This window comes from Lineus longissimus, chromosome 14, assembly GCF_910592395.1.
Source record: "Lineus longissimus chromosome 14, tnLinLong1.2, whole genome shotgun sequence".
Classification (NCBI taxonomy): domain Eukaryota; kingdom Metazoa; phylum Nemertea; class Pilidiophora; order Heteronemertea; family Lineidae; genus Lineus; species Lineus longissimus.
Genome location: NC_088321.1, coordinates 15,952,167 through 15,979,364, shown reverse-complemented (window position 1 = coordinate 15,979,364; position 27,198 = coordinate 15,952,167). Strand labels below are relative to the sequence as shown.

Genomic DNA, 27,198 nt, shown 5'->3' with positions numbered 1-27,198 from the left:
TTTGTAATTCCCGCCATGTTGCCTGCGGCATGAAGAGCAGAACTGGAGAAACACATAGCATTTTGTGTAAGTTTTCAAATTTACTTTGAGTTTGGCTAAAGTTCAACTTGAATATATTGTCACAGAGGCTTTCTGAGAGAGACTCACATGAAAAGAAAGGGGCAAAGCAGCTTGGTTTGACCTGGAGATGTGCTATTGCATGGCTGCCATCAGAGACATTGAGATTGATGCCTAGGAGGGTCCTCATTCTCTTCCTGCCTTGGCAATTAAGAAGTAGCATGTTAGTTTGTTTAGTAACAAATATGCTCTGCTGTTGGGATGATTCCATTTGGCTGTGATCTGAGCCAGTCAGAGAGAGCAATTTAGATTCTAGGACTTGGTGAGAAAGTGACAGCTGGTCAGTAAGAAGATTCACCACCGTAAGTATAAGAGAAATTTGGTCGCGGGAAGGCTGAGGACGTCCCCGCAGTGAACAGAATTTGAAGTTGTGCCATTAACTTACAGTTACTGATTTAATATCTTGAGAAATAGAAGGCCTGGAAGCATTTAAAACCTGCAGAAAGTCTGTAAACACCATTAACTGCAGATGGCCGAGCACAATTTCAGCCGACATGACAGTTATTTTATGGTGCTCTTGTGATTTGATGGCAGCTGTTCCTACAAAGGCTTTGTATTGGTCAGGTGTCGTCATCTTCAACAGATGAATATCTAGATGTGGAAAATTTAAGTTTACGCTGACCTTTTGTGTCAATATAGATTTATCATTCAGAACAAAAAAAATCTAATGAAAATTGTGATCCTTTCCAGTACCTCGACGTGATGATGATCATCGAGACGGGAAGGAGTGCAGCTGATCCAAGATGGTGTAGCATCCTTGTCCCAATGGTAAACAAGCCTTGACCAGTCTACGTTTTGAGGGTTGCTGGTCCCACACTACTGCCAACTTCTCACCAAGATTGGCTGACCTTATCGAGGTATTCCTTGCTGACCCCAATACCATTCGGACTGAAGAGGACAGCAACAATGGAAGCGACCTTTTTAGTGCAAGGTTGGTGAAGAGGTTGAACTTGTGTACAATATGTCACTATGCTATAGCATACTTGTATTGGGAAGCAACTCCACGCAAGTGATCCCTAGGTCTTGTCCAGCCGATCTGTCTTTGCAGGCAAGATCAGGATTTACCTACTTCATGTGACTGAAACTCTGAACAGGTCATCTTTAAAATGGCATCGTTACACAGAAACAGATTCTGTGTTGTTTTGAAATGATTCAGTCCTTTCAACTGAAATGGTTCTTTTGAGGACAAAGTCACATCCAGAATGCCAGGACAGGTTCATTTGAAAATTGCCTACCTGCACCGAGTCAATAGGGTGAGTCTAGCATTTGATATGACAGCAAAATCTTGTGAACATCATAAATGAAGGATACACATCGGTTCATGGTGCTGTGGTGAACTTTGGACGAAGCTCTCGGGTGTGGACCCAAGATTTGATGGAAAAGATGGGTCCATTGTACAAGGCTTATATTTTGTCAGGGATATCCAGGCAGTGAGCAAGATGACCCAAAACTTGTGCAAGAAGAGATGATTGCACTTTAGAAAGAAGATTAAGCTAAAGTTATGTTTTGTTTAAACCTTAATCTGAGTCAGTTGTTCTCATTATTTCAGCATTGGTTCACACGGGATGTCCTTGGATGGAACAGCACGTGCAATACATTGTGAGCAGGATGGAGATGATGAAGGACTTCGATGGCACCAAAACTACCTGTACATTTAATTGCTCAGCTGTGAATTGCTTGTTTTCAGTGTTGCCCTAAATGTATACGTTGAATTCTGCTGTACTTCAATTAGAACTGAATTGATTGTCCGCCTCCTGGATAAGAGGTTTACTCTCAGCGTGCCTTTAAAACTATTCATCCTCCGGGACGGAGGGAAAGAATGTAGCTAGATTTCTTGTTAGTCATAGAGTATGTTTTCTAGTTCAAGGATGCAGGCACTAACGTTAATCAACAGTGATCTTTCTGAGAGGCAAATGAACATCCTTCTGGTATTCCAGCCACTGTACAGTAGTTAAGTTATAACTTTGGAGAAGCTTAGGTAGTGAAGTGACTACATGTACTTTGGTTTTAAGTTTCAAAAGCCACGCAATTTGTGGCCTGCAATTTGTTCATTAGACCTTCTGAGATGGTTGGACTAGGTCCACTGAATGTGATAAAAATAATCAACACCTTTTTACAATTGTAATGAATCATTAGCATTTTGGTGTAACTCCATATAACTGTCGGGTGGTTGCGCTCTGAACTGGTGACACTCTGATTGGTCGGAAAGTGTCATTATCGTTCAGCCCTTTCCCCCAAATTTGAGACCTGATTGCCCCTTTGTTACCAACCTGAGAGATGGGGATGTCAGAGGGGCAGGACGGTGGTTAAGCCTATTGCGAATGGATACCACAATCGGGCGAGACGGGTGGAGGCTATTGGGAAACCATTGCACTATCCTGAATCTGCGGTGGGTTGGTACCCCACGCTATGTAGGGAGACGGTTTCCTGGTAAAACTTGTTCCACGTTGATAGGTGGTACCGAGAAAAGATGAGAAGATGCGAATTGCCGCCCTGTGAATATGTCCTTCGACCAGCTAGTGCTCATCCGGTCACTGTCTCCAGGTCACCATGCCTCGGTCAATGAGCAGGCGAAGCACCCAATGGCTCCGTCAGGAGTACATCGTCAACTTCAGCCTGTAGTCAAACTGGTACGCACAAATATATTAGCTGCTAGTGATGGACGTGTTGCTTCTCATCGGGGTAATACAGTACCACTGTATACAATGACCCCATGTTTAGTTGGATTCCTGAGGGCTGGTCAATAATGAGAATTTCAGGTCAGTTTGATTGTCACCAGTTGAGAGAGTGATTACCTGACAGTTATGTGGAGTTCCCCCAATGTGTTAAATCTTTCATTCCATTTGTAAATTAGCGTTGCTTGTTTCACATCACAATCATTGGGCCTTTTGTCCTTTGCAAGATTTGAAGCTGTGGGAAAAAGTACTGATTACTTGTTATAGACTGTGAAATTTTATGTAAATCTGTGTTGCCTCTTTTGTCCTTGGCAAATGTAGGCGAGATGTTCTCAGAAATCAGTCTCAGTCCTGGTAGGCAATTGTGCAAGACATTGTGAGCACACATGATGAAAGACTTGGTCCCATAATCAGAGCTGAAATATGTGCCATCTGGATGAGAGGTTAACTTCTCAGTAAGCCTGGTGACATGTTCATCCTTCTGGATGCAGGGAAAGATTGTAGCTAGATTTCTTGTAATAGTTGGTTCTGGAGCTAAGTTTTCTTGTGCAAGGACACAGATACTGATGTTAATCAACAGTGGTTTTTCTGAGTATTCCATTCTAGTTTACTGATAGCTCTGGTGTAGCTTTAGGTACACATCATGTATAAGTGACTGTTTGTTTTAAGTTTTAAAAGCCATGCAATTTGTGGCCTGCAATTTGTTCATTAGACCTTCCTGAGATGGTTGGACTGGGTCCACTGAATGTGATGAAATAATCAACACCTTTTTACCATTGTAATGAATCATTAGCATTTTGGTGTAACTCCATATAACTGTCAGGTGGTTGCGCTCTGAACTGGTGACACTCTGATTGGTCGGAAAGTGTCATTATCGTTCAGCCCTTTCCCCCAAATTTGAGACCTGATTGCCCCTTTGTTACCAACCTGAGAGATGGGGATGTCAGAGGGGCAGGACGGTGGTTAAGCCTATTGCGAATGGATACCACAATCGGGCGAGACGGGTGGAGGCTATTGGGAAACCATTGCACTATCCTGAATCTGCGGTGGGTTGGTACCCCACGCTATGTAGGGAGACGGTTTCCTGGTAAAACTTGTTCCACGTTGATAGGTGGTACCGAGAAAAGATGAGAAGATGCGAATTGCCGCCCTGTGAATATGTCCTTCGACCAGCTAGTGCTCATCCGGTCACTGTCTCCAGGTCACCATGCCTCGGTCAATGAGCAGGCGAAGCACCCAATGGCTCCGTCAGGAGTACATCGTCAACTTCAGCCTGTAGTCAAACTGGTACGCACAAATATATTAGCTGCTAGTGATGGACGTGTTGCTTCTCATCGGGGTAATACAGTACCACTGTATACAATGACCCCGTGTTTAGTTGGATTCCTGAGGGCTGGTCAATAATGAGAATTTCAGGTCAGTTTGATTGTCACCAGTTGAGAGAGTGATTACCTGACAGTTATGTGGAGTTCCCCCAATGTGTTAAATCTTTCATTCCATTTGTAAATTAGCGTTGCTTGTTTCACATCACAATCATTGGGCCTTTTGTCCTTTGCAAGATTTGAAGCTGTGGGAAAAAGTACTGATGACTTGTTATAGATTGTGAAATTTTGTGTAAATCTGTGTTGCCTCTTTTGTCCTTGGCAAATGTAGGCGAGATATTCTCAGAAATCAGTCTCAGTCTTGGTAGGCAATTGTGCAAGACATTGTGAGCACACATGATGAAGGACTTGGTCCCATAATCAGAGCTGAAATATGTGCCATCTGGATGAGAGGTTAACTTCTCAGTAAGCCTGGTGACATGTTCATCCTTGTGGATGCAGGGAAAGATTGTAGCTAGATTTCTTGTAATAGTTGGTTCTGGAGCTAAGTTTTCTTGTGCAAGGACACAGATACTGATGTGAATCAACGTGGTCTTTCTGAGTGTTCCATTCTAGTTTACTGATAGCTCTGGTGTAGCTTTAGGTACACATCATGTATAAGTGACTGTTTGTTTTAAGTTTTAAAAGCCATGCAATTTGTGGCCTGCAATTTGTTCATTAGACCTCCTGAGATGGTTGGACTGGGTCCACTGAATGTGATGAAATAATCAACACCTTTTTACCATTGTAATGAATCATTAGCATTTTGGTGTAACTCCATATAACTGTCAGGTGGTTGCGCTCTGAACTGGTGACACTCTGATTGGTCGGAAAGTGTCATTATCGTTCAGCCCTTTCCCCCAAATTTGAGACCTGATTGCCCCTTTGTTACCAACCTGAGAGATGGGGATGTCAGAGGGGCAGGACGGTGGTTAAGCCTATTGCGAATGGATACCACAATCGGGCGAGACGGGTGGAGGCTATTGGGAAACCATTGCACTATCCTGAATCTGCGGTGGGTTGGTACCCCACGCTATGTAGGGAGACGGTTTCCTGGTAAAACTTGTTCCACGTTGATAGGTGGTACCGAGAAAAGATGAGAAGATGCGAATTGCCGCCCTGTGAATATGTCCTTCGACCAGCTAGTGCTCATCCGGTCACTGTCTCCAGGTCACCATGCCTCGGTCAATGAGCAGGCGAAGCACCCAATGGCTCCGTCAGGAGTACATCGTCAACTTCAGCCTGTAGTCAAACTGGTACGCACAAATATATTAGCTGCTAGTGATGGACGTGTTGCTTCTCATCGGGGTAATACAGTACCACTGTATACAATGACCCCATGTTTAGTTGGATTCCTGAGGGCTGGTCAATAATGAGAATTTCAGGTCAGTTTGATTGTCACCAGTTGAGAGAGTGATTACCTGACAGTTATGTGGAGTTCCCCCAATGTGTTAAATCTTTCATTCCATTTGTAAATTAGCGTTGCTTGTTTCACATCACAATCATTGGGCCTTTTGTCCTTTGCAAGATTTGAAGCTGTGGGAAAAAGTACTGATTACTTGTTATAGATTGTGAAATTTTGTGTAAATCTGTGTTGCCTCTTTTGTCCTTGGCAAATGTAGGCGAGATGTTCTCAGAAATCAGTCTCAGTCCTGGTAGGCAATTGTGCAAGACATTGTGAGCACACATGATGAAAGACTTGGTCCCATAATCAGAGCTGAAATATGTGCCATCTGGATGAGAGGCTAACTTCTCAGTAAGCCTGGTGACATGTTCATCCTTCTGGATGCAGGGAAAGAGTGTAGCTAGATTTCTTGTAATAGTTGGTTCTGGAGCTAAGTTTTCTTGTGCAAGGACACAGATACTGATGTGAATCAACGTGGTCTTTCTGAGTGTTCCATTCTAGTTTACTGATAGCTCTGGTGTAGCTTTAGGTACACATCATGTATAAGTGACTGTTTGTTTTAAGTTTTAAAAGCCATGCAATTTGTGGCCTGCAATTTGTTCATTAGACCTCCTGAGATGGTTGGACTAGGTCCACTGAATGTGATGAAATAATCAACACTTTTTTACCATTGTAATGAATCGTTAGCATTTTGGTGTAACTCCATATAACTGTCAGGTGGTTGCGCTCTGAACTGGTGACACTCTGATTGGTCGGAAAGGCGAGAAGTTCTCAGAAATTCGCCCTAACTTGAGATTGTAACATTTGAGAGAGTGCACTGATCACTTATTATACATGTATAATGTGAAATTTTTTGTTAATTTGCCCTAACTTGAGATTGTATCAATTGAGTATCATCCCAGTTTCAGTTCTGGATGTGATTTAAAAATAAGCACCTTTTATTCATTTGTAATTATTAGAATAGAAATTGTACAATTGATTGTCATTGGTTTGCTGTATGACATAACATTGCAGGATTGGAGCTGTAAAACAAAAATAGAAATTATAAGGCTCATTTCAAGCCAAAAGTTTTGCAAGGACAGCATTGTCTCTGCGTCCCTGTTGGAGTAAACAATCGAAGAAATAATTTCTTTGGCTGGTGCTCCAGAGAAATTACTTAAAGAATGCCTGTGAGCTTTGCCTTGCAATTTTGTTGCAGAATGCCCAAAAAAATGATTGCTCCACTCCTGAATTGGTTATGAACAGGTGTTGTTACAGTATACTTTACAGTAATTTCAGTGGTCTGTACTCTGCCAAAAATTGACCATGATGGAACAAAGTCACAGCCTGTTACTGGAAGGCTCTAGCTGAGTGCATTGTATATGTATGTAAGAATGGCCTTGCTGATTGTGACGTCCCAACCGTGGATGTCCTCACCAAGATGTTTGACCTATTTAGTAACTAATGCCAAAAGTCTATATTGCCTGGGACAATGTCACAACCTGGAGTGACGTCTAAGTCCTGGGTGTGTACACCAACCATTCTAGTAATCTATGCCATAAGTCCCCATTGCCTGGGACAATGTCACAACCAGTGATGACACCAGTAATAAGTCCCCATTGCCTGGGACAATGTCACAACCAGTGATGATACCAGTAATAAGTCCCTATTGCCTGGGACAATGTCACAACCAGTGATGATACCAATTATAAGTCCCTATTGCCTGGGACAATGTCACAACCAGTGATGATCCTAATTAAAGTCCCTATTGCCTGGGACAATGTCACAACCAGTGATGATCCTAATTAAAGTCCCTATTGCCTGGGACAATATCACAACCAGTGATGATACCAATTGTAAGTCCCTATTGCCTGGGACAATGTCACAACCAGTGATGATACCAGTAATAAGTCCCTATTTCCTGGGACAATGTCACAACCAGTGATGATCCTAATTAAAGTCCCCATTGCCTGGGACAATGTCACAACCAGTGATGATCCCAATTATAAGTCCCTATTGCCTGGGACAATGTCACAACCAGTGATTATACCAGTAAGTCCCTAGTGCCTGTGACAATGTCACAACCAGTGATGATACTGATGTTGTCCCAGCTCTCTGAGTGTATGTGTCCGGTCTGTGCCATGAGACCAAGCTGGGTCATGTGCCTATTTTCCCCGAGACAGTGTCACAACCTATGATGCATTAGATTTGCAGTGTTGAGGAGGGGGAATTGGCATTGACACCAAAGATTTCGAACTCCCTTCCTCTGGTTGGTCCCTTGATCACACAAACTCCTAGCCATATAAAAAACTGTCCCATCTTTGTCATGAAAGACACTGGTCCCAATCTTAAAATTGCATGTGATCTTGAAACTATTTCATTTACCATACTGCAGGGCGAGATTGATGAGGCAAAGGCACAACCTCTGGCTCGCCCATGTCCAAGCTGTGCTGAGCAGGTTGTGACATTGTCCTTGGAGAAACTGAAGCCCCCAGGCCCCTCCTCTCCTGCTGAGGTTGATCATTCATGTCTAGCGCATGTGGAAGCCTCTCACATGAGGATTACTACCATTTTGGTAGACCTATTAAACACTAATTAACAGTGACAGGTGGCAGAATATGCTAATGGTGTGATAATTATTTTGTCATTCATACCGACTTGACAATGTGAATTTAACGAGGTACTTCTTGCTAACTTGATGTGAATAAAATTGAAACTATTTTCAAAGATGCCCTATTTATTTATTTATTTATTGCGCTACCAATTTACAAATAACTAGACTGCAACTGCAAGGAAAATACTGCGGATAAGTCAACCAGGAGCTGTCCGAACCCTCAGGACAGTAACAGCCGAAGTGCAAAATATTGTTACTAATTATTGCCGGGAAGCGGATGCTCTCCATTCTATAGCTCACAAGATGACATGCTGTAACTCGAACAGGAGCCGTCACAGCTCCAAAAGCAGGAGTTGCAGGCAGTGAATATCACCCTCATTGCAAGGAGCAAACGGCTCCTGACCATTTAACAGTAATGGAAATGATGAGTAAGTCTATCATTATTTTAAGCTGGGGAGGGCGAATTTAACCCTGTGTTTTGTGGATAATAGCCGACAGATAACGATTATGATTGATAACCAGCTAGAAGAGTTGATATACCTTTATGATGTTTACAGTCTTGTCGAGCCCAAAGCCGCCCCCCCCCCATGCTTTACACCACCCTCTGACTGGGAAATGCTGTTACTTGGTGCCCCGATATTGACACTCTTTATTCTTATTCAGCGGACTAGGGAGGCGAAATAAAGTGACTTGCTCAAGGCAGAAGCAGTTAGGTGCAAACGATGAGAAGAAAAGGGGATATTTTTACATGATTGACCGATGGGCCTGACGGGCCTAATGTGTCATTACCAGCCAGCACCGGCTCCTGATCATTTTACAGCATACAAGATGACATGTTGTAACCACGGCAGAAGCTGTTACAACCCCAAAAGTGGTCCATTTCGCACCAGATTAGAAGACTGACTGACATGGGCATTTTGACGGAATTGATTGATGGACCAGGTGCTTCAAAACAGTGAAGAGAACACTGTTATCCGAAACACTAGTGACAGTCCTCTGTCTCCCTTCTTTTCTACATTACTTTGAGGGAAGACTGCAGCTAATACGGGACACCAACCCTGATCCAACACCAGATGATACTGTAAGAGGTCTTACCGTATGGCTTGGTAGTCTTGTCTGAGAGGTAGGCCAAGCTTCCAGTCCGTCCTCAACTGTCTCCTTGAGAAGATGTCCAAAAGCAATTCTTTGTCCCAAGACAAGTGGAAATTAAATAGAAATGGTAGACCAGCGTACTGTGCAAGCCTCGTACATCCAAGAATAGCTAAAGGGCTTTTTAAATCCCCAACGTATTACATTCACAATAAGCCTACATCACAGAAGGCCTATGCACAGGCCTATGAACATGCCTCAAACCTGAAGTCGCCGAGGCGACAGTGGTGCTGTCTCGCGGTAGAAAGTAGAACTGAACGTTTTGGGCGAAGATTTCAGTTCCAATATTTGCCGGGAGACAGCGCCACTGTCGCTAAAGTCAATTTGACTCATTGTGAATGGATTTGGGGAGATGTTTCCTGTTAAAGGGGCTTTAATAGAAACTGTGCCTCGTTTGAGTGGTCGAAAATAGCTCCAGCACATCATATGGACTATCCCTAGCACATAATATCAGAGATCACCTAAATAAGGAAGGAATTCTGTGAGGAAATGGGCTGTCAATTTTCATCAGCGGCTGGCCTCCAGGCTTGTTTGGCCTACCACCAGTATTAGCTTGGGGTACCACTCCTTATTCCTCAATCTAGGAGGCCTTCCCTGTACCCTTTGACTGAATACAAGTCCAGGGACTTCTTCAACGAGTTGAATTAACAACACAAGATTGTATTTCAATCACTAACACCTTTATTTCAATTCAATTTAAAGTCGATGGAGTAATCAGGGACATAGCTTGGGGAAGGAAGGGGGGCGGGCGGAAATGCCCTCTCAAGGGACACCAAAAATTATGTTTTTCTTGCAGATTTTCCGACTAACAGAGGACATAAGAGGTGTCCCCAGACCAACAAGCTAGCTCAGGGTGATGAAGACATAAGACTAAATTTATCATGAAACCGAGAATTTTCAATGGCCAATTTAACTTTTTACCTAGGACAGCTGTCCACAAGGAGCTATCCAGATCAAGACATTGGTACCTAGATAGACAAGGACAGGTCCAGGACAAGGCACCCTCGATACCAGGGTCATTTGTATGCTCCTCCCATTGCACATATTACGCACAAGTTTGGTAAGTGCAGAGTGAAAGGCACTGAAGCTTAGGAGAATATGGAGTCCTTTCAAAGAATGAAATCTTCTCCCTGTGAAACCCATCTTGCACATAACTTCATTCTTTGTTCTCAAATTCCAATACTGTTGCTATATTTATACACGAGCATCCTATTCCAAGTGTCCGGTGCATGCGAATTCCACTCGCATGGGGGGGGGAGGTATAACAACATCATTTGTTATTTTGCTGTGTTATTTCATAACAACTGAATGCGATGAGAGGAGCATGTGTATAACCCGTTAATGCTAGGATGCCTAACCAATTGAAAATGATCTAAAACGGGTGAAAGTGATAGAGCGCCCCCTTTTATTTAAGACAGTAATAAATAACATTATATAATAAATAGCTTGCATTCATGTACAATACTCATAACAATTAGTCTAACGCGTTCTTTATTTAGAATTCGAATCAAAGCTTGTCTCAACTCAAATTTGTATCACATTTTAACGTATCGGAAACAAGAGAAAATTCAGACATAAATCTTATTACCAGAAAGTTCTCGTCAAAGCTTTTGCATGAAAAGTAATTTTATATGGAGACGTATTCTAAGAATCAGGGGTTAATGTTGACTTCTCCAGCTCTGTTGTTTCAGCTTATGAAGGTGAATGTCTCAGAGGGTTGTGTGCAGGGCTGGAGACATGAATATTAACCCTTGATTTCCTCAGAATGATAGAGATGATGAGAAAAAATTCAGAGATTTTTGAAGTTTTTCATGACCTTTTGAAATTTTGCAATGACGTTGATGAAATCGACATTGAATCTGGATCGATGTATACGATAAATAAAAGTGATGCCTTCCTAAAATGAACCACAGGGAATTTATTTAAAAATAAATACCACTCAAACTCAATTTTGAGAAGAAAATAGATAAATAAACCAAAGTAAAAATTGCACGGTGGAATTACGAAAAAGTCTAATTATTCCAAGAGTTGAACTCTGTGATTCCTAAAAGTGCCATACGACTAAACACAAAATACACAAATTAAGAATTCTGAACGTCCTACAAGTTTAAGTTGAGACTAAGATGATGAACGCACTTACAGATTGACCTTATTCTGTTATCTCGATCGAAATATGTGATCACTGGAGAGATCTCGCCATGCTGTCTATACAATAAAACAGGGTGTTAGGCAGACGATCTTGCACCCATTTAAACTACACCTCGATATCCTTCTGACCACATGAATAGAGAACAGCAGTCGATATCTGTTTATCTGGCCAACTGGCTGTCATCCTTCAAACCACAATGAAATGTATATCAATCTGCTCACGCTACTACAGTTTTAGATTTCAGAAAAAATCATACAATTGAATTTCAAAATCGTTTTTACACTATTGTATATACTGATACTCACTATGGTATGATGAGGGAAAAGTCACTTAAACCTCCAACACAGATTCGATTATGTAATTTTAAATATTTCCATCAATAAAATACAACAAGTTTTTTCACACTCCTACTCGCTAAAACATTGGTTAACAATTTCAATTTTCAGAATTATCAAAATTAAAAATCTCAACGCTGCAATATTTAACAATCAACACCTACCTCCTCCGAGTGTAACCATGGCAGCAGCAAGTGTAACCATGGTAACACAAGGTGTTGCCATAGTTACCTGAACATCACCATGATAACACATAGTGTTACATAACACCTGCTTTATTTACAACTGGTTTCTTAGCAACCAAGCAATAAATAACAATTCTATATTCTGAACTTAGTACTGCATATGAATATTCATTGATGCTTTGTTGCAACCAGTTCAAAACCACTTCCCACCACACCAGCCATGACATCAACTGTCCTAATCCTTTCGAAACCATAGCAACCATAAGGAATCACACACTGATCTGATTGAAGTCTTCAGCTGCCAATCAACATCAATTAGACTCCTTCCTCTCTTGCAAGATTCCAAATTCTTTCAATATCTCATCTTTTTTATAATTCTCAAACGAATTGGCACATAACACATTTCAAAACACTTGAAATCGTTTATCACACTGGTTATAAGCAACCTGTTTTCATCACAGTCCAGTTTCCTAGCAACCCTACCAGTTGCCTGGCAACACAACCATCTCTTAGCAACTGAACCATCACCTTGCAACCGCCTTACAGTCTTATTCGATACAGTTCAGTCTTTAGACTTAGATTATTCAATCCTCACCCCAATCACAACAACACCTTTATATTTAGTAGTAAAATAACCATACTACTAAAAGTAAAATGCGTAGCAACAAAACAGTGGCTAAGCAACCCTCAGTTACTTAGCAACCTAAACCGTTGCTAAGCAACTAGAATCCAATGACTAGTCTATCCATGGAATTTCTAGGAACTAGCTCTATGGACAATAAATATTATGATGATTTTAAGTTCCCCTGAATGTTGGCAACAGTTACATCACAAGGTTGGGGGATAGCACAGACGATCGAAATCAAGAACTTGGTGTAAACTTATATCCTCCATCGGCCCTTCTAATCAATAGATGCTTCACTGTCTTCACGCCCAAATCGCCATCCTTTATTTTATGGGCGAAAACTTTGGATTGCTTGGTCCTTCGGTGAATGATCGGAGTTCGTATGTGGCCACTCGTGGATCGAATTCAAACTTGTCCCTGGCAAAGATCACTCTGATATCAGTATGGAGGTATATGCGTCCAGTCTTAGAACTTTTGAATCTGAAAAAGATATGTTTTTGTTGTTGATTTCACTGAACGGTTACTGAACACCACCTTGTCAAGACTGTGATGACAGACATAGCCTCAAAGGCTAGATGAAGAGGGCCTGTGATGACAGACATGGCCTCAAATGCTAGAGGAAGAGGGCCTGTGATGACAGACATGGCCACAAATGCTAGAGGAAGAGGGCCTGGGTATTTTCTGGAGCCATTACTCTTCTAACATCAAACAAGAACAACTACCTCAGGATATTTCACCGAAAAGGGCAGGGGGGTACCCTACCTTAAATGTATGAGGTATCGCAGATATGCTGGCAGTTCTTCCATCTCTTGGTCTTGTCGGCAGTCCGCCACCGGCATGTATAACGTTCGCTGCCTCAGAAACGTTTGACAATTCGACGGCATGTCGGATAGGTCGTACATCACCACGAACATCTTGACGACGTTTTTGCTCGGGTTGAATAATGTCTGAAAAATAATCGAGTTGTGTTATATTATACAGCATGACGACATCACCTGTGGCACTGTCTACATACACAAGAGGGGGTATGGAGTCTGACGTACGCACGTGTGCAAGGGGGAGGATGGAGGCCTGACAAAGTATCACCCAGAAAGATAAAGGTCATTCAATATTCCGTTTTCTAAGTATATGAACTTTGTGTGGAGCGAGGCAAGGGGATAAAACGACCCAACAATGACAGGTAAAACAACTAGGTTGACATGCAGATTTCTGTTAGGAATACTCACCACTTGTACTGTGCCTTTCTTTGGGACATGATATCCCTTCTTTCCAACGCTCTCAAGGTTGATGTGACCCTACAAGACAAAGGAACAGTATAGAGTAGAAGTCACACAGACCATTCCAGTGATCAGTCAAGCAAGGATCCCCTAACAGGAAACTGTGACCAAAATATGCTATCTTGGCCTTCCCACCGGCCGATTCAACTACCACCTTCAAGGTCAGAAGATAACCCAGAGGAACATTGGAGAGTCCAAGAAGTGTCAGTTGGCCAAGAAAGTGTTAAAATTCCCTATCGCAAACATGGCTTACCAAGTAAGGTGACGGAGCATTGTCATCAGAGAGTTTGAAGAAGTATGCAGTGACTGGGATGTGGACATGTTTCGGGCAGAACGAACCACTAGCGCCAATCTCTGCGTTGAATCCGTCCACAATGCCGACAGGATCTATACGGCCATTCAACAAACTTTCCTGAAAAACGTAGAAGAGATATTTGGACCATTGATGATCTGTCAAGTGCAGCACTTTTACAGAGGATATCACCTATTGGCTGATGATGAAGGACTGTGTGTCGGAATTTATCATTGATCAGTCCTTTGTCTTGCCTCCTGGTCATCTCTGCAGAGTAGGAAGGATCCAGTAGGTCACAGACAACCTTATCTTGCACAAAGCTTTGGGGATCTGTGTTGTAATTCTCCAGGACAGCCAACTTTATAACAGAAAATGTACCGACTCCTGCATCTCAAAACTTCCGAACGCAGAAGAAGAATCTTACCTCGAAATTTCCAAGCAGTGAGTTTGTGGATGCGGGGGCGCTACGACTGAGTTTGTTGTTGATTGGGACGTCATCTTGGTTGTTGCTCTTCTCGTTGGAATCGAGTGCATAACATGAAATGGCACTGGAAAGACGATTTTGAAAATGTAGCGATGTTTTTGAAAGATAAAACGAGAGACTTGAATATCTTATTTGGCATTTTGTCCCTCAAAGCTGCGAAAGATTGAACAGAAACCTGACATCGTCTGTTGCAAACATCGCATTGACAGCGATCTATGCTTGATATCAAGCCTCTGGACTGACCAGCGGCGCTGTCCAAAATGACTCATACCGGAACCACGGGATCTGAGGGGTTCAACCCTGGTTTTTCTTCATGAAACGCTCAAATTAGTGGACGGATAAGTACATACAGCGATTTTAGGTCTGGTTCATTCTGGCCATGTCTGCTGGGTGTAAATTCTGCAGTATTTGGGCCTGATTATGGACCTCAATCACGAATGGATACAGTATGGTGTCCACCGCGTCGAATCTAGTTAATTTGTCACAGACGCGAAAGTGACTTATTTCAGAAGTAATTGATTACTGAGGCCTGCAGTGACAAAATAAGTCTTACTTTTTGATGGCTCTAGGATGTGTTAGGGTGGTATCGAAGCCAAAGGCATGGGTTTGATTCTTCTTGATCGGTGCCTGCAGGAAGGGAGGTAAAAACGATAAATAATGCAACGATATTATCATACAGTACACTTACATGCATTCACAAACCAAATTTGAGGCCATTCCAAGAAAGTGCTAGAGTTTCAGCCAAATTGAAACACAACTTTTGGATTTATGGCATCTCAAAAGTTTACTTGTTATTTTCCCTCTGCCAGCTGGAATAACCATAGTGGCTTCTGGGTCTTTTTTGGAAATACTTCAAAATATTATGAAACATGATTTGAAATTCTGAGCTGAAATTTGCAGGATATATTCATGTTACTGTCAGGAAGTTGTATACAAAATTTTGTTGAGATTCAATCATTTTGAAATTTACGGGGAGGGGGATTTGGGCCACGGAGGTTCGCTGAAGGTGTTAAAAGAAAAAGGCCCAGAAGCCGCTATGGATATTCCAGCTGGCAGAGGGAAAATTACAATCGGAGTCTCGTGGACTTCATGAAAGAACTACGCCATCGCCATCTTCAGGGCAAGGTTGGAACTGGAAAGACCTCGTCTTGTCTTTTCAGTTCCTACCTTGCCCTGAAGATGGCGATGGCGTAGTTCTTTCATGACGTCATTTAAAGTTCTGAACTACGCCATCGCCATCTTCAGGGCAAGATAGGAACTGAAAAGACCAAACGATATTTTCAGTTCCTCTCTTACCCTGAAGATGGCGATGGTGTAGTACTTGTAATTTTCCCTCTGCCAGCTGGAATATCCATAGTGGCTCCAGGGTCATTTTTTTAAATACTTCAAAATTATTAGGAACAACTTGAAATTCTGAGCTAAAATTTGCAAGATATATTCGTGTTACTGTCAGGAAGCTGTACACAAAATTTTGTTGAGATTCAATCATTTTGAATTTTTTTGTAATTTTCCCTCTGCCAGCTGGAATATCCATAGTGGCTTCTGGGCCTTTTTCTTTTAAATACTTCAAAATATTATGAACTACTTGAAATTCTGAGCTGAAATTTGCAGGATATATTCGTATTACTATCAGGAAGTTGTATACAAAATTTTGTTGAGATTCAATCAATTTGAAATTAGTGGTAATTTTCCCTCTGCCAGCTGGAATATCCATAGTGGCTTCTGGGCCTTTTTATTTTAAATACTTCAAAATATTATGAACTACTTGAAATTCTGAGCTGAAATTTGCAGGATATATTCGTGTTACTGTCAGGAAGTTGTAATCAAAATTTTGTTGAGAACCAATCATTTTGAAATTTACCCTCTGCTAGCTGGTTATCCAGAATGACAGGGTCTTCTTTCTAAAATACCTGAAAAACTCATGAAGGACTCTGACTTTTGTGCTTTTGAACAACCGGACCCAGACGACGAATATTTGGTGTGAAACGCTAAAGGTTTGGTGGACTTAAGCGCAGTGAAATCACGGTAAAAAAGGCACCGACACAGAAACGAATGGCTGACTTACAGGACTTGACTGCATGGGTAACCCGGTGGCATAGTTGAACAGCATGGATGCACTCGCTGTGTAGTTGCGATGGAAATTTGTCTTGTCCTTCTCTGTAGGAATTGGCATGGATTTCGTCGGTGGAACATTCTCCTGAAATCATTATAAAGTTTTAATTCTATTTGTATTTGATATCGCTTTTAGTTTGGTATAAGACTGGTACATATTCCACTGGTCGAGGTCCTCATATCATTTTGGTGGAACATTCTTCTGAAATCATTATAAAGTTTTAATTCTATTTGTATTTGATAGAAAGTTTGACATCAAATGATATCACTTTTAGTTTGGTATAACTATAAGACTGGTACATATTCCATTGGTCGAGGTCCTCATAACATTTTTGAAACCCAGGCTGCATAAGTATTGTTCAGTGTCGACAGGTGGTGGGCTTTAGTTCTCCACAGCACATGAAAGTTGCAGTGCAGTCATGGCAGTTGTATCCGCCCCCGACAGCAGATATTGGACTAGTCAGGTTAAGACATCTGCTTTAGTTTCAACACCGTCAGCATGCAGTAGCCACTTCTAAATCTGCCCCAAAATAACTATCGGGCGACGCGAGGGGCCAGTCTCAAACACTCAGTTTGGAGAACAACTTCATCATGACATATCACCTGTTCTATCAAAGATCGATAGGCCCTGATCATGTTGACAACACCTGTTGTGAAATTTAAGGCCGACTTCACCGATAACAACAAACTCTACTCACCTGGTTGCTTGCCTTCTCTTTCATCAGACTCTGAAGCAGAGACGTACTTTTCTTGAAACCCTTCGTGACGCCATCTGCCGACGACACATTCCTCGCATCCCTCATCGAATCCGCAACGCGATTCTCCACGACACGATTCCGAATTTTATACACACCGTTCTCTGCCAATTCGGGCTTTTCCAATGACGCGACATTTGCATGATTGAAAACTCCATTTTCAGTTTTTACCTCACATTGTTTCACAATGTCTCCATTTTGGGATATTTCAGCTCCGTTATGAGACAACTCCTTCCCGGCGCCATTTTCAACAAAATCCCCCTTTTCAACCAACCCATCGTCCTCCTCATTGTCACTATTTTCCCCGATGTAAAATTTCGCTCGGTCCGAACAAGAATTTTTATCACTTAGTTCGGCCTGGGAACCCAAATTTCCATTACTCGAATCGGTTAGTTTAGCCTTTTGTAGCTTCTGACTCAGTTCCTCGGCTTTTAATTCCACAAATAAGCCAGAAGTTTTCGGAGAGTTCGACACGGACCCACAGGTGGCGCTGACTATCGTTTGGACCGACTCCGCACTCGAACTTGACGAATGGGACGTAATCCGTGGACTTAAACATCGAGATTCTAACCTCCCTTGGCAGGAGAGTATGTCACTTTGACTCTGATTTTGAACGTCCACTTCAGGTTCATCATAATCCAAAACCTTTGCGATTTTGGCATTGTTTAAATCATATCGCCGATTTGAGTCCATTTTTCCAATAAGGCATGTACGTTCGTATGAGGGTGACATTTTGACACCAGATGGCGTCGTCATAGTTGTGCGCTGAGAGTCCGAAACGTCATTCCTATCATTTCTAACAGGTTGCGCTGGGGCATCATATGAAAGACTATGAGTATTAAAGTCCTGACTCGCAGTGGGAAACTTCTCAAACTTCGGCGACAAAACCAATGGTGATCTGCTCTCTAAACTTGAAGGTGATAAAGAGTCTGGCGAGTCGGATTTGTTTCGGTGTTGACACAACGACGTCAAATATCGTTCAATTTCAGACGGCGAGAGCTCCACGTAGGGGACCTTATTCCTCTGTGGCAACGCAGGCCCACCATAACTTTCCCGCCCGAAATATAACTGCATGCCGATTTGCTCGGTCATCAAAACCATTGGCGACTTCAGCGTCTTGTAAGCGGGTTTTTGTTGCGGGATGGCGGCACCTGCTGAGTTTAACGGCAGGAACATGTCCTGTTTATAATCAGTCATTTTCGGTTGTTTTGGAATCGCGCCAGTATTTCTGACCGGCTGTGGCATATTCCTGATCGTATTTTCGGGATGATTTGATAATTTTTTCGACCACGATGTCGGATCATATTCCTGTTGCTGTCGTTGTTGCATAGCTTGTCGATTTTTGGGTGGATATTGTTGATTCTGACTACAGTCACTAGATGTCACTGAGAGTTGTCGTGAGGTAGAAGGCGTTGCCGTGGCAACATCATGGTAACCATGGTTACCAGCCTGTTTAGTCCTCATCCTATCAGCTGATATGTTTGATGCAATGCCCCAGTCGTCATAGCGACAAGGTGACCAATCACGTTCCTTCTTTTCATTATCGCGACTCTTTCCAGCGTCTGATTTGCATAATTCGTCCTGATGTGATAATGGGCATGGAATTCTGGGTAATTCTTGTGACCGCGGCCGGGTCAATACAGATATCTTAATACTGCTCGTCCGGGAGATGTGCATAATGGGAAAGTTATGACAGTCGGGTTTCTGTGAGAATCGGTTCACGTCTAGCTCACCAGGGGGCACTATGCTGGAAAGGAGAATGAGAAACTACACAGGGTGTGGAAAAAACAACTCATCATGAATCTTCTTCGGTCAAAAATGAAACTGCCACTTAGAATTGCTCATCTATCTCTTTTTTATTGGCAAGAATCGACTGGTCAGTGAATACTTTGAGTACCTACCCGACGTCCCAGTATTTTGGTTTGGTTCCTTTCGATGCGGTCAGCCACGAACTCAGCTGTGAGAAGTAGAGATAGGACCTCAACGCCTGGAACAAACTCCAGTTGGTCACGTGGGGAACGCACGGCCTGCAAGAGGAAAGATAATCATAATAATCCCTCCAGCATCCGACGACCAAAACCATGATACCACTTTTGTAACAGAAGACGGAATTGACATTAAGCTTCTTCTGTATGACAACACATGTGATTTGTTTTGCTGAGATGGGTCACAAATATGCCATCCAATAGGTATCGGTACTTATGATCTTGTGAAAGTATGCTTTAAATCTTATCTCGATTTGGATTTGTCAATTTCCTGAAGAAAGACATATCCTTACTTTCTTGGTATGGTCTGAATCATCCACCTCTCAAGCAGTGAATAGTTCTCCTCCGCCCCACCAGGGGCCGTGTCTCTCTCGGTAGCCATCCTACCGTGGCTGCAGTCTGGGTAGGCCACCACCTCGATACAAAGCGGTATTTCGTTCCTCCAGAGGAACAGCATCTCCTCGTTCAGGCCATTGGCTCTTTTGCACTGGGAGGAGAGAAATTTTGAAAGTTGAAACAACGAAAACACTCAAAATCAAAACCACGGTCGTCATCACCTTCTGACTGAATGAAACTGACTGCTTTCTGTATTCTTTTCATAATAGACAACTCACATCCACTCAATGGGATTAAATCACAGAGAGTGAGAGGGGAGAACACATCTTACCAAGGTCTCCTCCTCCTTACAGACATGTTTGCCCTCTTGTTTCAGCAGCGGACAGTGTGGACCCTCGTGACGTCCTTTCGGCGACTCATCCGGGATCCGCGCCTCCAAAATCAACATTCCAACATCACGAAATAGACGACTCGCGTCCACTTCAGGCTCCTCTTCCATGCTTCCAGCCATTCCTAAAAATAGAAAAGATTTCCGGAAAATAATTTTTTTGGGCCAATATTTATAAAATTTTGGATAAGACCTCCAGAAAGTGCTCACTGAGAGCTTTCCAATGAATGGTCATGTCAATAGGTTTACAAATGTTCCATCTGAAAGGGATCAGCGAGAGCTTTCTAACAAGTCAACAAGGGTTAACCTGGCTTAACCTTCATCTACCAGTATCACATCAAGATGAAATTTGATTGTGGGTTAAAATAGCATTACAATATCTTCAATCCCCCCCATAAAAAGAAACCAAGAGAATATATAGCACACAAAATGTAGCTGCCATGGCAACTGGATTATCGCTCATGATAACATGAGAATAGATGCAATCTCCCTAATTAAGTGATCTTATTTCATCGTGATGATGACTTCAGATGCCAAGGCCGAGAGCAGATCACCGACATTTCCAAGGAGACGTTTTTCCTGCCTCAATTCAACATTAACAGAAGACACTTCGCGTCCACTGTCAAATTAAAGTCAGCAGTATGACTTTTGAAACTGCCGCTTCCAATAATTACAGACGCCATTGCAACCTCATCACTTAGGCATCCCTAACCGCAAGATCTGAACTCATGCTGACCCACTGAGCCAACCATGCCAACAGGCTGGTAAGATACCAGCGTGACCTTGTTTGACCTTGCTGAGTTCATGGTGAGTTCTTGACCTATTTCAGCTGGTAACATGTTCACCTCTTGGGGTCACAGCCGCAGCAAACAGCCTGTAAGAACAGTCATGGTCGTGATGAGAATATGGATTTTTATCTGTGCAATGTGTCTTCTGCATTGCCATTGAGCTAACGCTATGCATCTCAATCGCTGGGTATTTATAGGATTGTCAGTGTTTTCCTTGGCTTCTGAAAACACCTTCTTGAAATTTCCTCTTATTTTAAAACTCGTATCCCAAATGACTAGAACAGACTATGGGATGTAATGTTCAGCTGCTGTATAAAGCTAAATCATAAGTTCAAGGCTACGGGTGGGGTCTCCCTTCTCTAACACAAGTTGGCACTGAGCCAAGCACTAATTTATATAATAGATTTCTTTTACATTAGTATAATCACAATTTCAAGGTCTGGCATTTTGCACTATACAATTTTCCGTGTCAAACTGACAATATCGGTGTCTTTCCTGATGGGTCAGACCAACACATCTTAAACAGCTCCAGAAAACATCTCCAACATTCATATCATGTTCATTGTGTTTCATGATTCATGTATCTGGACTAAGTTACTTTGTAAACATGCTTACTCATACATTGAGTGGGTTACTGGGTTGTTTCAGAGTGCATGTTGATGGCTTTTCATGGTTTTGCTAGCTGGGATTCCAGTTTGAACATTTGGTCGTCATGCCTTTATGTGAATAGTGAATCGTGAATAGTGAATCGTGAATCGTGAATAGTGAATCGTGAGAATAGTGAATAGCGCATCTGACATTAGACCATCATCTTAACGATTCACCACTTCAACGACAAATTCATAAGGAAAGAAGTCTTTTTCTCATCTGCTTTCGGCGATTCTAATCTGTAGTCCTTCTTTAAGGTCTTCAGAAATCAGGAAATGTTGTTACTCCAATCCCAGAGTTCTCCACAGGGTTTTCTCAAAGAAGGGTGGTACCCCTGATATTCAAGAGGACCTGATAGTGTGTAACACAAGGTAGGGTGACCAGCTGTTTAGGGTAGGTTGCCCCAATAGAGCAAGGTAGGGTGTGACGCCCTGACTAATGGCCTTATTGAGAACACTGAATTCAATTAAATCAATTGAATTTTGAATAGTTTAATTTTAACGCACAGTGTTGACCTTTATAAGAATGAAGTGCAGAACCTGAGTATCGACCATGAGACATTTGTTCACATCAGTATCAGCGGTCCTGCTACTTGAGTTGGGCAGGTACCTTGTTCACACTTTTGTTATTTTTCATTGATATTGTAATCATCAGGTTATAGTTTGAAATTTATGTATCTGGGTAACTAACCTGGGCACACCGGGAATGTCGACCAGACATGCCAAATATAGGTCATCCCAGGCCAACAGAGTTATTTTTGGTATCAAAACAAAATTACTGGTATTCACATTAGAGTTGATTGACAGACAGTTAGAGTAATTTAGTGGTTGGAATCCAGCATCACTTTTGACACAGGTTAATAAAGCTTTGTATGAAGGGTATTCTTTACGATTCTGCCAGTGAATAATCAGGCAGAAAATGCTGTAGGTCAAAAGATGGAGAATTACCAATATAAAAGAACATTTTGCGGAACACCCTTTAAATGATAACCTGGTAACCTATTTATAGTCTGCGGTAAACGATCGCCAAGTAAGTGGCTAGAAATGATATCACACCTGTAACAGCTTACCAGAGCCACAACACCTTGCAGGAATCTAACAGTCGAAATAACTGTTTTCTGAATATCATAACTATTGCCACTTCCTGCTACACTCCTGCTACACTGGTTCTTCACTTCCTGCTACACTCCTGCTACACTGGTTCTTCACTTCCTGCTACACTCCTGCTACACTGGTTCTTCACTTCCTGCTACACTCCTGATTCACTGGTTCTTCACATCTCCTTATCAATATTCAGTCATGGATTGGCACTAATTCCATTAGTTGGCCCATGAAAACGATTTCCATTTGCCCTTTGGTTGGAATGCAGAAGCAGGAAGGAATCCTTCCTATTTATGGATGGGGATTCTAAAAAAAGATTCACGAACGCCTTGGGATTCAATCAGTAATGTCCATGCTCTATTCTCTTAAAGGGAACGTCTCATGATATTGAGGGGCCATCTCAGTGTCAGCAATAATGGTAAAAGAATGTCCTCTTTAAGAAAACCACTGACAACATTGGATGAGTGGCCCTCTCATCAGTAAAAGCATCCTTCTTAAAGGAATCCTCTCACTCTCATAGAGTATGGAGATGCTATTATAATAGGAAAGCCAATTATACACCACTCACAGAACACTTTACTGTTACTACAAGGAACTGGAAGTTCTGATCAAAAGATTATGTGATTACCATTTCCTCAGGCCTCCTCAACACAATTGTGTCTTCTGTTCTTGCCTGATGAATGATTAATCACCCACAAGCAATCGAATGGTGGAAATCATTACCATACTAATGAATTACATGACTTGATTATCAAATCATATTGCGATGCATGCAAAACTTGACATAACACATGCATCAAAATCCTCTAATAGTTTTATAAGAATGCAGGCTTAGAACAACTGGATCCCAGCTGAGATCATTAAAGCTGAACTGTCATCTTTAAAGCTAAACTGTCATCTTTAAAGCTGAACTGTCATCTTTAAAGCTGAACTGTCATCATTGGTGAATCAACATTTAAAGTCACATCAAACACAGACTGGACCCATCATAGTCACACCATGCAGGTTTAGAATAATAATGATGGTGAACAAAGCTGTTGTTTTAGACAATTGACCCACAAGTTATGTCAAGTGATATCATAACTATTTGGGCATGACTTGTGAGAGCTCAAGACACTTTCTCGTCACAAGACCCATGGATATTTTGTTTGGTAGAATGCACGTCTTAGCATGACATGTAAAACACTGCTGGAGGAATGTACAAGATCAAGCAAGCCCCATTTGAACTACATGTACTGCACATGTAACAAAGTGGGTACACATGGCTATTGTTTTTGTCATAAGACCCAGACATTCGTGTTATTGTAAAACTAAAAGCATGACCTGGACTTGACCTGGACCTGACCTAGCATGGTAAGTCAGGTCACTCACCAGACTGTATAGGCGGACTTTACCCAATGCATAAATCAATCCCGACACAATTTGATATGCTAGGATTATTTCTTAATCCAGTTTAATCCGTTACATTTTCATATTCACTGTTTGTTTAACCCGCTTTGGACTTGATTCCTGCCGATGCCCCAGACAAACAATGTTGGAAGGTATATCTGGGTTAATGACCCATTCATTTTCATGTTGTGGATGTTCACATGCTCAATGTGCAGTTATGTATGCAAGTAACTTGGCAGATTGAAACTTAGGCAAGTTTTCAAATCAAGTTACGCAAACATTAATATTAACTATGCCTTCATTTTATCTCATAATATTCTGATAATATGGGACTATAATTGCACAATGTGCTCTATTAAATTGGGAAACCACTTGTAAACAGGCATTTTTAAATTACTGTGGCAATTTGGGTCATTGCCAAAAAGGTCACAACTGTCATTATAGTACCGTCATAACAGAGCACAAACTAATAACAAACATGTGATCGGCAATGGCATGTTACCATCCGGCGCTACATTAGAAACGACCTGATCATTCGATCAACATGCAGAGCTGTGCTAGTAAAACATGCTGAAGGCAGTCAGGCAAGGATGCTAAAGTAAATTTTGTAATTTGTGACCTTGAGTCGTGACAATGGCCAAGGTCAAGACTGACGTCTGAAGCAAAAAATGATGGCTATTGAAAATGTAGGTGACATTTCAACACTTTTTTATTAAATGCCAGTTGACCTGATTTGAAATTTTGTCAGTCTGCAGTAAGTGACCCTGAGAAAAAGGTCAAGGTCAAAGTGATGTCGCCAGCCAAATGTATTTGTAAGATTTGTTGTAACCAAAATCATACCTGGAACTTAGACGGGTTCTCCATTATGTCCGAGTGCAAATGTTTGACCTTGAAAAGTAGATCATGGGCAATAATGCCAATATCTATGCCAATTAACTCAATGTCCAAGTTGTCTGAGATAAATAATGAAATATCACGAGATCTGATTATAAGGGACTGGCAACATACTCCGCAAGTGCCATATAAACATTGACTTTGAATGGAGTATTGATTCAATTCAGCCATGAGCACGGCGGGTTAAAAATCTATTGGCCATTCATGCCATTATGTTATACACTCGGCACATAAAATCTACACGACACCAACAGGCCTTTTTAACATTCAATTTCAATGGCACAGAGCTAGTGCTAGCATAGCATTCAACAAGCATGACACTCTTATAACATGGGTCACAGGTACTAAACTCATAGGCCAAGGTCATTTAGAAATGGTTTGGTTAGGCATGATTGAGGCTGATCTCACAGGAGATAAATTATTCAGATTTTTTAATGGAATTGGAGCACGCCAGTTGTGATACACCCGGCGTCATACACTTGGACTGGTGTCGATAACTCTGTGTGTTTGACAAATAACACAGACTCCTGCAGTTGGGTTACTGGTACTAAGTTCAAGGTCACTAGGTCAAAGTCATTTAGGTCAAGGTTATCTTGAAATTGGTTGGTCAGCACCCATGAGGGTGATCAATGAATCTACATGATCTAACAACCAAATCAATTTCATTTTTGTGAATGAAAACAAATGACCATATGTTGGAATTGATCGGGGATCATAGCACAGGCTGTTGGATGGAAAACAATACCCGTCAGCTTGTCTGAATTCTTGTTTTTTTGTAAAAAGACACCGTCTTGTTGAAGAAGTCAAACTATTTCGAAATTGTCTTGCGAGAATTTATGTGATCATCTCACAGAGAATAAGATAAGTGCCTTGCCCAAGATTAGGGATGGCTATCAGCAACCGGAGAAAAATACCCCAGGCACGGAAACGATCGACAAAACCCTGGTGCTTATTCTGTGAAAAAATGTCTATTTTTGGTTGAGAAGACGTCCTTTGAAACTTGACTGACAAAGGAGACAAATTCTGGGAGTCATCCAAGTTCATGACTCAGTCTGCGAAATCGTCACCAGGACACAGCCAAATAAAAACAACTCATAACCTGACTCACTTCATAAACCGGGGAAGATCATCAAACTGCGAGGCTTGTCCAAGGTATATGGAGCTCTTGAGTTGAGAAAAAGCAGAGAATTCTCTATTCATTTGTTGCTATTGAAAAACCTGACCTCACCCAGTTGAAAGAAGTCATCAGCTGTTAATGATCTCTCGTTGTACATGTTCCAGTCCCCTCAAAAGACATGCGCATTGCGCCGATCCCTACGTGCTTGGCCCAGAACGAGTGTAATCAGAGACAAGGTCAGAAACTCATTTTCAAAATAGACAACAACACACCTGTGCTCTACCTTATTTGGCCATCATATTCAGAAATAAGACGTTTATCTGAAAGCTAAGATACCAAACAACAAAAGGAGCACCCTATTTTAAACACATCGGGTTCCAAGAGGTTTATTTTTCGACAAAATTCGGGCGTCGCTCGAAAAATTTGGGTCGATTGACGTCGACCTGACGGAAGCGAGCCATTTCTGTTGTTTCCACGAAGAATCACGAAGGCAGATTTTTCCAGAAAACCTCAAAATATTTGCATCATATGATACCAAATGATTGTTGAGATCTTCATTCAGACATAAACATCTTCACTTCGGCGTTACTAAGTGATAAAATGAGGTTTTACACTCTTATTTTGGCGTTGCCATATGCTGACGAAAAATCGGAATGGCGAATTTTCACTCACCAAGTTCAGGCTTCATTTTGGCTCGATTTCGCCCTGAATTTTAGCCTGTCGTTGTGTCTCCTGACAAATCGACCATTTCTACGTGTAGTACGACATCTTTATAACGCGACATGATAATCTTAGCGGCTACAAACGACGACAAATCTGTGAAAATCGAGAACAAATCGACGTGGTCTAATTTCCTCGGAGTGTTTGCATCCAGCCTTTAAATCACGTGACCACTCAGGGACCGCCCATTTGATGACGTCAAACACATCGTGGATTTCCGTAAACATTACCATGTGCTCGGGAGGTAAACAAACCGTTGAGGCAATGTTTTCTACTGCTGCGCCATCTGTACTAAACTTTAGGAACTGACATCCTGGGT

At 41.8% G+C, this 27,198-nt stretch overlaps 2 protein-coding genes across 4 annotated transcripts in view; both read right to left on the bottom strand.

Moving 5' to 3' along the window:
- Positions 1-9,333, bottom strand: part of LOC135498651 (endoplasmic reticulum aminopeptidase 1-like) — a 67,419-nt gene extending 58,086 nt beyond the window's left edge. For all 3 annotated transcript variants that reach the window (XM_064789032.1, XM_064789035.1, XM_064789036.1), the window contains exon 1: positions 9,247-9,333. The gene's annotated coding sequence lies outside the window, so the exon portion shown is untranslated. The remainder of the gene's footprint in view (positions 1-9,246) is intronic.
- Positions 9,334-10,684: 1,351 nt separating this feature from the next.
- On the bottom strand, positions 10,685-27,030 carry LOC135498750 (atos homolog protein A-like). The gene is made up of 12 exons (XM_064789153.1): positions 26,832-27,030; positions 20,167-20,348; positions 19,793-19,986; positions 19,416-19,541; positions 17,458-19,261; positions 16,713-16,844; positions 15,201-15,274; positions 14,588-14,711; positions 14,125-14,283; positions 13,821-13,889; positions 13,357-13,541; positions 10,685-13,074 (listed from the first exon to the last, which is right to left on the bottom strand). The coding sequence occupies exons 1-12, from the start codon at positions 26,845-26,847 to the stop codon at positions 12,918-12,920; spliced, it is 3,222 nt and encodes a 1,073-aa protein (XP_064645223.1). The 5' UTR covers positions 26,848-27,030; the 3' UTR covers positions 10,685-12,917.
- Between the last annotated feature and the right edge of the window lie 168 nt (positions 27,031-27,198).

Bases quoted from the DNA above. Each gene is read 5' to 3' on its own strand.
- LOC135498750 (XM_064789153.1), bottom strand. The intron at 14,284-14,587 runs GTAAGATTCTTC...TACGTTTTTCAG, and splicing joins CACTGCTTGGAAATTTCGAG to GAAAGTTTGTTGAATGGCCG. The intron at 13,890-14,124 runs GTAAGCCATGTT...TTTGTCTTGTAG, and splicing joins ATGCTCCGTCACCTTACTTG to GGTCACATCAACCTTGAGAG.